General features: G+C 43.6%; 1 protein-coding gene across 1 annotated transcript in view; it reads left to right on the top strand.

Moving 5' to 3' along the window:
- CFAP54 (cilia and flagella associated protein 54) overlaps window positions 1-13,487 on the top strand; it is a 395,393-nt gene that overhangs the window by 98,332 nt on the left and 283,574 nt on the right. Inside the window, exons 19-22 of the mRNA XM_056574483.1 lie at window positions 1,846-1,923; window positions 2,036-2,151; window positions 2,430-2,606; window positions 6,563-6,655. Of these exons, the coding sequence (XP_056430458.1) occupies window positions 1,846-1,923; window positions 2,036-2,151; window positions 2,430-2,606; window positions 6,563-6,655 (464 nt within the window). The remainder of the gene's footprint in view (window positions 1-1,845; window positions 1,924-2,035; window positions 2,152-2,429; window positions 2,607-6,562; window positions 6,656-13,487) is intronic.

The following is a 13,487-nucleotide window of genomic DNA, read 5'->3' as shown; positions in this document are numbered from 1 at the left end:
TTTTCTCCTGTATTTTTATAGTGGGATTGAGGGAGCAGGATTGTACTTTCATGCTATTAAGGGCTGAGGAGTTTATGTGGGGGTGGGTTGAGACGGATTTGTTCTGTGGGGGGGGGGGGGGGCGGGGAGTTGTTGGGCACTGTATGTTGCTGTTTAAATGTGTTATACTTTGAAACCTTAATAAAAATATCTGATTTAAAAAAAAAAAAAAAAACAGGTTTGAAGCAACAAAAACTGCTATCATTTTAATGTAATACACTGTAACTATTTGTGTAGTGCCTGTGATTTTATTTAGCTGTGTTACTGTGGGGTAATTGTCAAAGAGCACTTTGATTACTATTACGATGTTCTTTGTGTATCTTTTTGTGCAGTTATGACCCAGTCTGCCAGATACATGGGTCTTATTTGAATACAAGGGGCTATAGGTTTAAAGCAAATCTGTCATCAGTATCACCCGCACTAACCTGTCATATAGGCTTGTAGTGCGGCTGATACTGATCAAAATTATACTTACGGCGTCCGGAACCGCCACGCTGTTCCGCCATTATTTCTCGTTTTCGAGGTATGCAAATTAGGTCCTTGGGGCATGGGCTGAGCTTGGCCCCGAGCTCCGTAATCTTCGGCTGGGCGGGCGCTCTGCCCTGCTCAGCCATATGCATACTCTCCTGTGTCTCTATGTTTCAAATGCTATAGAGGGAGCTTTTCATATGCCAGCCTTAAGCCAAAGTATGCTAGAATAAGATGGGCCAGATGTATTCAGAGGAGCAAGTCTAATAAATTTGGCACATCGCTCTCATTGCGGGCATGAGTTGAATTAAAGGTGCTTGGCCATGGGAATCCATGTCCTCTCCAGCGATATCCCTTTTTTTTTAATGTGCAAAAACTGAAAAGTCATACATTTTTGCCAAAAACCTATCTGGTCCAAAAATGGTGTACAAGCATGATGGATTGCCCATTATGTCTCTATGAAGCATTTTACTTGTTTTACAATGTACCTGTCATTAAGAAAAACTTTAGATGTCACAAAGACATGTCTAAAGTTTTGATCAGATCAGAGGAATGAGAAGGGAGAAGCGTGCCATAGTGCGTTTCACTCCCCAGTGATCTACATCAAGCTTCTCTAGACAGCACCATAGACTTATAATGGGGCCAAAAAAATGGGGGTTAACAGCAAGCTGGGAAGTGAAGCGCTTTATGGCAGCCTTCTCCCTCCTTCTTGATTGGTGGAGATCTCAGCACTGTCTCTGTGACTTTGTCAAAAGTTTTTTAAATGACAGCTACCATTTAAGTGTAATACATGTGATGGAGTTAAAAGGGTCGTCCCACGATTACAATTTGTCACATATAACGATCTGATCCCCAGAATGGGGTTTCCTATCAGAATGTAACGGTGGGATGCATGCGTGTTGCTGCTTCTTTCATTCTCTTTGGGAACCTTAGAGTTATCTGAACACTGTACTGTGCTATGTCTGGCAGCTCCCATAGAAAATCAATGGAGCAGTGACGTGTATGCATCCCACTGCTTCATTTTGAGATCCTTTTCTGGAGATCAAGGGGGCGTTAGCAGTCAGACCTTTTTGATAAGATAGTTCTTTCCTGTTTTGAGAGGGACATCTCCTTTTAAACTCCTCTGCTTTCTAAACCAGTATTAGAGTAAATGACAGTCACACCTACTATAATTAATGGGGTATTCCAGTATGGCCAAAGAAAGTTTACTTTGCTGAAGCTGTAGAGAAATAAAAAAATAAAAAGCTATACTTGCCTATCCACTCAGCCAATCACATGCCTCATTGGGGATCTAGCGTTGGCTTCAGCTTAGTTAATATATGACTAATGTCTTTACAGCTGATGGCGAACATCTCAGGTCATCTAAAAGTTGCAAGAAAATCCAGGGAAGAGATGAGTCTTTACATTTCCGCACAGGTGAGGAAGTTTTTTTTTGTTTTAGTATAAAAAACATAAAACTAAAAAAATATGTATATATGACTGAGTACTCCATGACATAATTACATTGTTCTGTTATTGTGGGTTTTAGAAGCAGAAATACTTGATAAAATCAACAAGAATAAGCTCTCGAAAGCCATCTTCTTAATGCAGAAAGCCGTGCTGTTTAATACAGGACTAGACTGTTCCCCTAGTATGCTCCTTGAGGTAATGTTGAGTATTATTATTCTGATCAATGTTATTAAACTTTCTTTGTGTGCTAGCATTATGATTCCAGTGTATATGTTGTGCTACTGTCTGTTACAGTAATATTGATCTTTGGCTTAAATTATGGCATAATAACATTCTGCAATGTTACCTAGACTTTTCTATGCTTCTCTCCCAGCTTAACAATGTCTAGGACATATTTATTGTTCTTCCTTTGGACACGAGCAGTCAGAAGTACAATTTATTGCTTATTTATTTCCATGTTATTCTACTGGCAGGATTCAGAGAAATTGATTCAGCAAGCTGAAATTGAAGAAAATGCAGTCTACTTATCCTGCATTAAACAAACAGAGACAAAAGGTGTCAAAATGAATGTACCTCCCCCACCTATTTTACTTTGCAAAACAGAAAATTCTATGGTGTTTAAACCAGCTCCATTCACATCTGATACTAAGGTAAATTAGTTTGCAGACATTAGATGAGAAAATATTTGAAAAATTAGATCAGTCCGATTCGCCGAATTTTAAAAATAAAATCGATTTGATCCGAATAAATTCTCGGCAAATTTTTATTAGTAATGCATTTTAATAATGTGTTTAATAAAGTGTTTGTGTGTTTCACTTTTTTTTCAAATTATTATTTTTTTTACATTTTTTTAGGTAGTACTACTACCCCCAGCATGGAACACACAATTCCATGATGGGAGCTGTAGTACCTGTACTAATAGACAGATCACCCCGGGTGTCACTCCTGACACCCAATGCGATTGTCCTTTCTATTGCACTATACTCCGTCTGGCCAGTGATGTGAATAGAATTCACATCACTTATTCATATTTCCCGCAGAGAGCTGTGATCAGGAAATATGAATAATAGATATATATACAGCATATACTCATACTACAGTGGGACCAGAGAAGATCGTCCGGCCGCCCGCATCTATACATTATAGAGGACGATCGCATCGGGTGTCAGAAGTTACACTCGCTGTGATCTGTCTATTAATGCAGGTACTACAGTTCCCAGCATGGAGCAGAGTGTGCTCCATGTTAGGAGCAGTAGTACCTGCAGTTAAGGACAGATCAAAGCAGGTGTCACTCCTGACATCCGCTGCGATCATCCTATATATTGCAGAGATGCTAGTAATTTTTTATTCTTCAACTATGTCATAAGTCAACAGAGTCCTAAGATCTGTTACGTGATGGACACTTCCAGTTCTCAATGGCTACTATTCACATTAAAGGGTACTCTGCACCTAGACATCTTATCCAAAGGACCTCTGGGGACACCCGCGATCTCTTCTTCAGCACCCCCGTTTCTCAGCTGCACAGAGCGAGGATCACTCTGTGGCTGATGATGGGCGATGCAGAGATCGGAGAATCGTGACATCTCGGCTCTGCCGGGACGTGACATTACAAGGGGCGGAACCGTGACTTCACGATTCTCCGTCCTCTGCATCGCCCGTCATCAGCCACAGAGTGATCCTCGCTCTGTGCAGCTGAGAAGCAGGGGTGCTTAAGGAGAGATCTCGGATGTTACAGATCTGAGGACGATCTGAGGACGCTGTTGACTTATGACATAGTTGAAGAATAAAAGATAACTAGTAGGGGTGTGAATCGCCAAGAATTTGGCGATACAATTCGAATCGCGATACCAGTGTGGCGATTCGATATATCCCGATATATCGCAATACTGTCTAGGTGACGATACATCGCGACATATCCCGATACATCTCCCACCAGGGAGCATTCACAGATCCCTTTAGACGCCACTGTCAGCTTTGACAGCGGCGATCTAGTAGTCCAACGCGCACTTTTCTCATTTTTATCCCGTCCGGGCTGCAAAATAAAAGAAAACAAACTTCTCTTACCTGCCAACGAGCCCCCGGAGCTCCGTAACAGGTGTTCGGTCCCCGGGCTGTATTCTTCTTACTTCCTGTTAGCCCGGCACGTCACACGGAGCTTCAGCCTATCACTGGTCGAGGCGGGACATCGCTGCGGCCGGTGATAGGCTGAAGCTCCGTGTGACGTACCGGACTAACAGGAAGTAAGAAGAATACAGCCCGGGGACCGAACACCTGTACCGGAGCTCCGGGGGCTCGTTGGCAGGTAAGAGAATGTGTGTTTTCTTTTATTTTGCAGCCCGGACGGGATAAAATGAGAAAAGTGCACGCCGGACTACTCCTTTAATAGCCAGCCACGGCGATCGCCGCATGCTGGCTATTAGCGGTGGCCCCCGGGGCTGCTGAGTATGGAGCGGGCACGAGTCGGAGCCCGCTCCGTACACCCAGAGCGCCGCCGCGTCAGATCCGGCCTGCCCGGCTCCACAAATGTGGAACTTGTATCTCCTGATGCCCGGGACATGCTGTTCCGGGCGTCAGGAGATACAAATTCCACATCCCTAAAAGAATCGATTCAAAAATATTTTGAATCGATTCAGTATCGCCAAGTGAAAAAATCGCGATAATCGCACAAATCGATTTTTTCTTACATCCCTAATAACTAGTGCAGATGTGAACGAAGCAATAAAATCATGGTCAGTTTAAAACTTTTTTTCAAAATGTTTATTTTTCACGATCGGACATCTTATCCCCTATCCTTTGGATAGGGGATAAGCTGTCTAGGGCCGGAGTTCCCCTTTAAAGGGGTTTCCAGGAATAGAAAAGCAAAGCAGATTTCTTTAAGACAGTATCACATTTGTTGTAATTGCTGTGTGGGGTATTTTATCACTTCATTGTCAGCTGTAATACCATTAACAACCTGAGGACAGGGGTGGCACTATTTAATTTTTTATTTTAATTAAATCATCCCCTTTTCCTAGTCCTCGATAACACCTTTAATAGGGTCTATTAGGTATCCATCATTGTGTCTAGTATTTTATCAAACAGAATAGTGCTGCACACTGCACTTTTATTGTGGCGTTTTTTTTTTGTTTTTTTGTTTCACTAAATCAGCAGAAAATCCCCAAGCAGAACTCATTGAGGTCTATGTGATCTGATACAATGTGATCTGATTTCCCACTGCAGAAATCCGCTGTCCGCTCAAAGCCGCGGTGGATAATCCAACTGTGGGAATGTACTCTCACAAAAACTCTGATGCTGATGTAAACAAAGATATAAAAAAAATACTGATTACTACCGTATATACTCGAGTATAAGCCGAGTTTTTCAGCACTTTTGAAAACGCCCCCCTCGGCTTATACTCGAGTAAACTCTCCGCCTGTCCATCCCTTCTCTGTGGTCTTCAACCTGCGGACCTCCAGATGTTTCAAAACTACAACTCCCAGCATGCCCGGACAGCCGATGGCTGTCTGGGCATGCTGGGAGTTGTAGTTTGGCAACATCTGGAGGTCCGCAGGTTGAATACCACTGATTGAAAGGATTGACAGGCGGTGATGATGAAGGGGGGGGGAATGATGACTAGGGTGATGATGAAGGGGGTCTGGATGATGACAGGTGGGTATTATGTATTTCCCACCCTGGGCTTATAGTCGAGTCAATAATTTTTCCTGGGTTTTTGGGGTGAAATTAGGGGCCTCGGCTTATACTCGGATCAGCTTATACTCGAGCATATACTGTATATATCCTTAGAATGATAAGAAAAATATCTTTTCTAAGAGGTATTCTTAGAAAAGAATAAGCATAAGAAAAAGCAAAGCTTCCACTAACTAAAATAGTTTGCCTCTGTCCACTATTTAAAGTGTATTGCTAATGTATGGCTGTATTTAAAGGGTGTCTATGATAGTATGCATTGAAGGCACATGATATAAACAACTGACTACATTTTTACTGGACTCCTCATAGGACACACAGTGGATATCTGTAGATGAGCATACAGAACAAAAACTGATGCACAATATGGGAACACAAGGACAACCTGTTCCAGTAACTAAAGTGTTTCCATTTGACTGTAGGTCTTAGACCGTTAGGGAAGGGGACATGATGAGTAAAAAACAGCATATTTAGCTATGAGTTTTAATAATCTCAAATGGAATAGCCCAGAGTTATACTATTATTGTTGTACAAACCTATTCACTCCACTTCAGTCCAAAAGAGAAAAATAACATAAAAAGTTAAACTTGAAAAAGAGAAATGTGTTTGATCAGCACATCTGACACCGAACTAATGTTGGAAAGTGTATTTTTAGTGAGGTTGAAGTTACAAGTGGAGTTATATGCAGTTTGACCAAAATCATTGTCTGGATATGTGAACTGATCTTTCTCTCTTTTGAAATAAAAGTGCCTTTTATATTACTCTGTCAAAAAACTGTGTGTGGCAGCTATTCTGTATAATGTTGTGTTTTCCGGATAACAGCCTTTTATTTAATTCATGCCGCTTCTTGAATGTTTGCTCTTGAGTTGTCTCACTATTCTTACTATATCTTCCATGATAAATATGTTTAAATTATTTATAGGTGGCCTGGTACTGTTTATTTGGGCGAAGTGTAACAGGCCCCAACTTAAAAGTACGGCTAAATGATCATAATCTCTTGGGAACTGGAGAACAGGTAAATTCAAACTTTTTTGATTTTATATGTACAATACGAAATGGATTTTACAGTGTACAGCTACTGTATACTTTATTTGTTAGTTTCTAAATGGTTTCTTATTGTAAAATAGAACTTAAACCCTTAAAGGGGTACTCCGGTGAAAACCTTTTTTCTTTTAAATCAACTTGTGCCAGAAAGTTAAACAGATTGGTAAATTACTTCTATTAAAAAATCTTAATCCGTCCTGTACTTATTAGCTGCTGAATACTACAGAGGAAATTATTTTCTTTTTGGAATTCTCTCTAATGACATCACGAGCACAGTGCTCTTTGCTGACGCCATTATAATAATAATAATAACTCTTTATTTATTGTTGTCCTTAGTGGGATTTGAACCCAAGTCCCCAGCACTGCAAGGCAGCAGTGCTAACCACTAAGCCACCATGCTGCCCTTAGCATACATCTGCTATGCACGGTTGCTAAAATGGACAGAGATGTCATCAGAGAGCACTGTGCTCGTGACGTCATCAGTGTTCCAAAAAGAAAGGAATTTCCTCTGTAGCATTCAGCAGCTAATAAGTACTGGAAGAATTACCGTATTTTTCGCCGTATAAGACGCACTTTTTCTTCCCCAAAACTGGGGGGAAAAAGTCGGTGCGTCTTATACGGCGAATACACACCTATCGCGGCGGTCCCTGCGGCCATCAACGGCCGGGACCCGCGGCTAATACAGGACATCACCGATCGCGGTGATGCCCTGTATTAACCCTTCAGACACGGCGATCAAAGCTGACCGCCGCGTCTGAAGGGAAAGTGACACTAACCCGGCTGTTCAGTCGGGCTGTTCGGGACCGCCGCGATTTCACCGCGGCGGTCCCGAACAGCGCGACTGAATAGCCAGGTTAGTGCTTACAGGACACCGGGAGGGACCTTACCTGCCTCCTCGGTGTCTTCTCCGTTCAGGGATCCCCTGTATGGCCAGCGCTCTCCTTCCTCGTCATCACGTCGTCGCGTACGTGCGTTGGCGTGCGTAACGACGTGATGACGGCGACGGAAAGCGAGGATACCCGGCCAGCAGCAGAGACGTTCCAGAGCGACGGGGACAGCGATGGAGCGACATCCAGGGCAGCGGTGACGGGTCCGGAGCGGCGGGGACACGTGAGTATTACCTCCTCCTGCAGTGGTCTTCAATCTGACCAACGGCTGTCCGGGCATGCTGGGAGTTGTAGTTTTGCAACATCTGGAGGTGCGCAGGTTGAAGACCACTATTGGGTTAAAAATCTTTATTTTTTTAGATTTTGCCCCTAAAAATTGGGTGCGTCTTATACGCCGGTGCGTCCTATAGGGCGAAAAATACGGTAATATTTTTTAATAGAAGTAATTTACAAATATGTTTAACTTTCTGGCACCAGTTGATTTAAAAGAAAAAAGATTTTCACTGGAGTACCCCTTTAAAGGGAAACTGACAGCTTGTTCACCCACACTAAACCCAATACACTAGTTTATAGTAAACAGGAATAAAATGATGTATCACTTACTGAAATTTCTCCAGGCATTTAAAAGGTATAGCCCCAGTTGCTATAAAGGTAATTCAGTTTAGTGCGCAATGGTGGCATGAAGCTGGTTTGCCAGTTCTTTATGTCGCGCTATGCCCACCCATCCTTTGCATATTATTTTTCTTTACTGAGATGTTTCTATGATTAAATAGCTTAGGGTTTCCTGATCACACTCCTTTTTACAGTTTCTTGATATGCCCTCCCATTCTTGAGATGTGGGAGTTTATATTTTGGGAATCGTCAAATGCTGTGTAAGGGTGCATTCACACCACATTTTTGCAATACAGTTCCCGTATCAGGTTTTTGATGAAAAACAAGTTCCTCAAAACCAGACTAAACTGTATCAAAATGTGCGTATAATTTTTAACCCTTAACAACCGTAGACTGTTTGAAAAATGATGTCCGGTTGCATCTGTTTTTTAAAGAAAAAAAGTACCGTATTTATCGGTGTATAACACGCACTTTTTAGGCTAAAATTTTTAGCCTAAAGTCTATGTGCGTGTTATACGCCGATACACCCCCAGGAAAGGCAGGGGGAGAGAGGCCGTCGCTGCTCGCTTCTCTCCCCCTGCCTTTCCTGTGGTCTAGAGCCCTGCTGCCGGCCCTTCTCACCCCCTGGCTATCGGCGCCGCTGCCCGTTCTGTCCCCCTGACTATCGGTGCCGGCCCCATTGCCGGCGCCGATAGCCAGGGGGAGGGAAGCGGCGCCGACAGCCAGGGGGAGAGAAGGGGCCCTGTTGCCTCTCCCCATCCCCGGTGGCATAATTACCTGGGTCGGGTCCGCGCTGCTGCAGGCCTCCGGCGTGCGTCCCCGGCGTCGTTGCTATGCGCTGCACGGCGTGGCGCATGACGTCAGTGCACCGCGCCGTGCATAGCAACGACGCAGGGGACGCGCGCCGGAGGCCTGCAGCAGCGCGGACCCGACCCAGGTAATTATGCCACCGGGGATGGGGGGAGGCAACAGGGCAGCGGCGCCGGCAATGGGTGCCGCTGCCCCTTCTCTCCCCCTGGCTGTCGGCGCCGGGCAGCGGCGCCGATAGCCAGGGGGTGAGAAGGGCCGGCAGAAGGGCTCTAGACCACAGGAAAGGCAGGGGGAGAGAAGCGGGCAGCGACGGCCTCTCTCCCCCTGCCTTTCCTGGGGGTGTATCGGCGTATACACGCGCACACACGCACCCTCATTTTACCATGGATATTTGGGTAAAAAACTTTTTTTACCCAAATATCCTTGGTAAAATGATGGTGCGTGTTATAGGCCGGTGCGTGGTATACCCCGATAAACACGGTATACGTTTTTAACTGTTCACTCCATTAGGAATAAAGTTTCACTTGTTTGATTGAAATTCCATGAAAAAAAACTGTGCAAAGTCAAAAACTGTATATTGCAAACCAGATGGAAACTGATGCACATACTGTTCTGTACGGTTCCCATTGATTCCCATGTAAAAAATAACGTATACGGTTTAATACGGGTTTTCACCCGGACCAAAAACCATGGTAGGCTACGGTTTTGAGTATGGCAAAAAAATTGACAAAACCGTACAAGACGCAAAACCAGATGCATCGTTTGGCATACGGTTTTCAATGGAGATTCAATGCATTTGGTTTTTAATACGGTTCCGTACGGTTTTCACATTGAAAACGTATACGGGAACTGTATTGCAAAAAACATGTGAATGCACCCTTATCTGCATACAAGACCCTGTATGCAAAACATTCACATCCCCTGAATGTATTATCCCGCCCATCATCTGATAATCACTCCCATTATTAAAGAGATTATCCGCTATAAGGGGATTTTAGTTTTACGTTCTGTTTTATGCAAAATTGTTAATTCTGTGAAAGTGGGGGGAAAATGAAGGTCCGACAATAGGTGAATGTTAAATGCAGTTATTGATGAGGAAAGAACAGTTGTGGGAAAAGGGGAGGAAAAGGTTTGGCGAGATAGAGGAAAGTATGGACATTTTGGTAGTACTGTAAAATTGTTTTTTTTATTTTTTATCTTCTCTCATGCTCTTGGGGGGAGGTGGGTGGGGGAAATAAGAAACATTTGTGTTAATATTGTATTATTATTTGAGTGATGTTTTGTTTGGATAAATGTCCCAATGTATTGAAAGTACTAATATTTGAACAGATTGTATCATATTTTATTAAATTGCAATAAAGAAATATATATAAAAAAAAATCAGGTGATTTTAGTACGTACCTGCCAGACAGTAATGGACATGCTTAGGAAGGATCTGCGCTTGTCTTGGGCTAAATGGCTATGCTGTGAGATTACCATAACACTGTAGCTAGCTTTTTGTGAACTGGTATTTCCTGTTTGAGTTTCCTTCTTTGCTTACAAATTCCATTTCCTCCCTCCTACTTTTCAGCCACCCCACCCATTGAAACATAAATGAGATGCATCCATTCAAAAGGCCTGTGTTTTTCAATCAGGGTGCCTACAGCTGTTGCAAAAATACGATTAGTTGCAGATTGATCTCTCTCCCACCAAGCGATCGCTCCACCCCATTGAAGCAGACAGGCTCCCTGTCATCAGCTGACTAGTGATGTCAGGTCTCGGCCGCATTGCAACCTGGGAAAATCTGAGACATGAGTAATTTAGTATGCCGTTAAAAATGTATATTTGCGTGAAAATCACATAAAAATTTTGAGAAAACTGTCACACACAGTTACAGACACTTTAACGACCATGGACGTGTATACACGTCCAGGCAGGATGCACATTCCCGCACCAGGACAAGAATTACACATCCATGGTTCTCGTGGGTGCTGCCCAATGAATCCACGAGATCGCGGCAGGGACTCGGCTGTAACACACAGCCAGGACCCTGCCACACTGCCAGGACCGAAGTAAACTGGGGACCATAGAAGAGCGACCGAAGAAAACTTCAGGTCCTGGCAGTTTAACCCTTACAGCCGTGGTTGGAAGCAACCGCAAGCTGTATGGAGTTTTGACAGAGGCAGGGGGCTCCCTCTGTTTCTCTCCTGTAGCACCCCGCAACGATCGTGGGGTGCTGCATGCTACCTGGGCAGCCGGGGGTCTTTACAAGGACCCAGGTCTGCCCCGGTTATTGCCGGACGTGCCAGTGGCACAAAAAACGTCGAAAAAAGTGATGCTGACGTATACTGTAGCAGCTCCATTCGTTTCTGAATGAGACTGCTACAGTATACATTGGCATGCTTTTTTGACATGACAACGGACACCTATACTGCAGAAATGCAGTTTGAATGGAGTCTATCACCCAACCCCCCCCCCTCCAACAAAATAAACCAGTTTTTTCAAGATTTTTTTTAATTTTTTTGCCCAGTGATAGATATATTGGCCATGAGTGGGTGCTTATTCCCACAACATGACGGATATATCCATTAGGAACTTTAACTGTCACAGACAGCCGCATGTCACTGCTAGCCGATCAAGGACCAATCAGAGCGGTCCCTGGTACAGCCAATACACTTGTGTAGGGGTGCGGTATTGTTCTGACAGCTCCGATCCTTTGCAGGCATGGGGTGGGGTCTATAATTCATATAATGATGCCCTGAAAGCCAAAGGGGCTCCTCTCCTTCAGGGTCCTACCAGGTGGTCAGGCAACCAGATATGGCCTAAGTAGGGGTACTGCCCTGCCCGGGACGAACAGTGTGATAAAATATGGGGGGTATTTCCTCCGTTTCAAAAGAGACTTACCAAAATTATGTCCCACAAATAAAGAATTTGTGGGAAAAAAAGCTAATTGCTATTTTTTTCCACTGACTTTGAAATAATTCTAGCCACACAATAAGGGCTCAACATACTCACTTTTGCCCTAGGTGAATACTTTAGGGGGCGTTGCTTCGAAAATAGGGTCACTTCTGGGGGTGCAGTATTGTTCTGACAGCTAGAATGGTTCCAGCCAATCCCAACTCTCTGCGAGAAATATGAAAAGGTGTATATATATATATGTATCAGTGCTGGGGACCATAGCGGAGCGGCCGGCCACCTGCATCTATATATTTTACAGGAGGATCAAAAAGGGTGTCAGGAGTGACACCCGCTGTGATCTTTCCTTATCTGCAGATACTACTTCTCCCAACATGGAACACACTCTGCTCCATGCTGGGAGCTGTAGTACCTGCATTAATAGACAGATCGCAACAGGTGTCAGAAGTGACACTCGCTGTCTATTAATGCAGGTACTACAGCTCCCAGCATGGAGCAGAGTGTGCTCTATGTTAGGAGCAGTAGTACCTGCAGTAAAGGACAGATCACAGCGGGTGTCACTCCTGACACCCGATGCGATCGTCCTTCATCCTTCATCCCTGAGATGCTGAGCAGCTTTCACCTGCCCTCTGCATCTCTGCACTATATTCCGGCCATCCAGTGATGTGAATAGAATTCTCATCACTCATTCGTATTTCATGCTGAGAGCTGTTATTGGCTGCAACCATCCGGCCAATCACCACTCTGGGTGGAAAATATGAATGAGTGATGTGAATTCCATTCACATCACTAGCCGGCCGGAGTATAGAGCAGAGATGCAAGCGCTGTATAGAGCCGCTCTGCATCTCTGCTATATTATAGACGATCGCATCGGGTGTCAGGAGTGACACCCAGAACGATCTATTTATTAGTACAGGAACTACTACTCCCATCATGGAACAGTGTGTTTCGTGCTGGGAGTAGTAGTACTACCTAAAAAAACAAACACACACTTTATTAAACACATTATTAAAAGACATAAATAATAAAAATGTTAACTAAATTAATTATAAAAGATACATGGCCCCTTTCTTCATTTTTATTATTGACAACTACATTTTTAGTTCCCTGTCTGCCCACATAAATTGATCCCTGTTTAAAAATTTATTAAAATGTTGTTATAAAAAATATAAATTTTGTTAAATACATTTTTTTTCCATCCCTACTGCATCCTTTTTTTTTTTTTTTTCTTTGCACCCAGCAAATTTTGAAAAAGGTCAAAGGGGCCAAAAATGCTATTTCCACTCAAAGGCAAAAAACGCAAGAAAAAACGCCAAACACAGGAAAATGCTGTGGCGTTTTTTGGGCGTTTTTTTGGGGACCAGAAAAGTGGAAACTTAGCCTGAGGAGAAACAGAAAAAAGTTTTTGGGGGTTGTCCACAGGTCCCTTTTGAAATAAGGGTAATTTGCACCAAATTTTTATAATTTTTCTTCCTACTTAAGAGAAAAAATTAGGGTCAGTTCACACGAGCGCATCCACAGCGTACTTTACTCTGCGGATCCGCAGCTGAAGGACCCTCTGTATTCTGCCTTCACATGTGCCTGCTCGTAGCGGCAATA

Source organism: Hyla sarda, chromosome 4 (genome assembly GCF_029499605.1).
Source record: "Hyla sarda isolate aHylSar1 chromosome 4, aHylSar1.hap1, whole genome shotgun sequence".
NCBI classification, from domain to species: domain Eukaryota; kingdom Metazoa; phylum Chordata; class Amphibia; order Anura; family Hylidae; genus Hyla; species Hyla sarda.
Note: the sequence above shows the minus strand (reverse complement) of the source record. Positions and strands in the feature narration are given on the sequence as shown.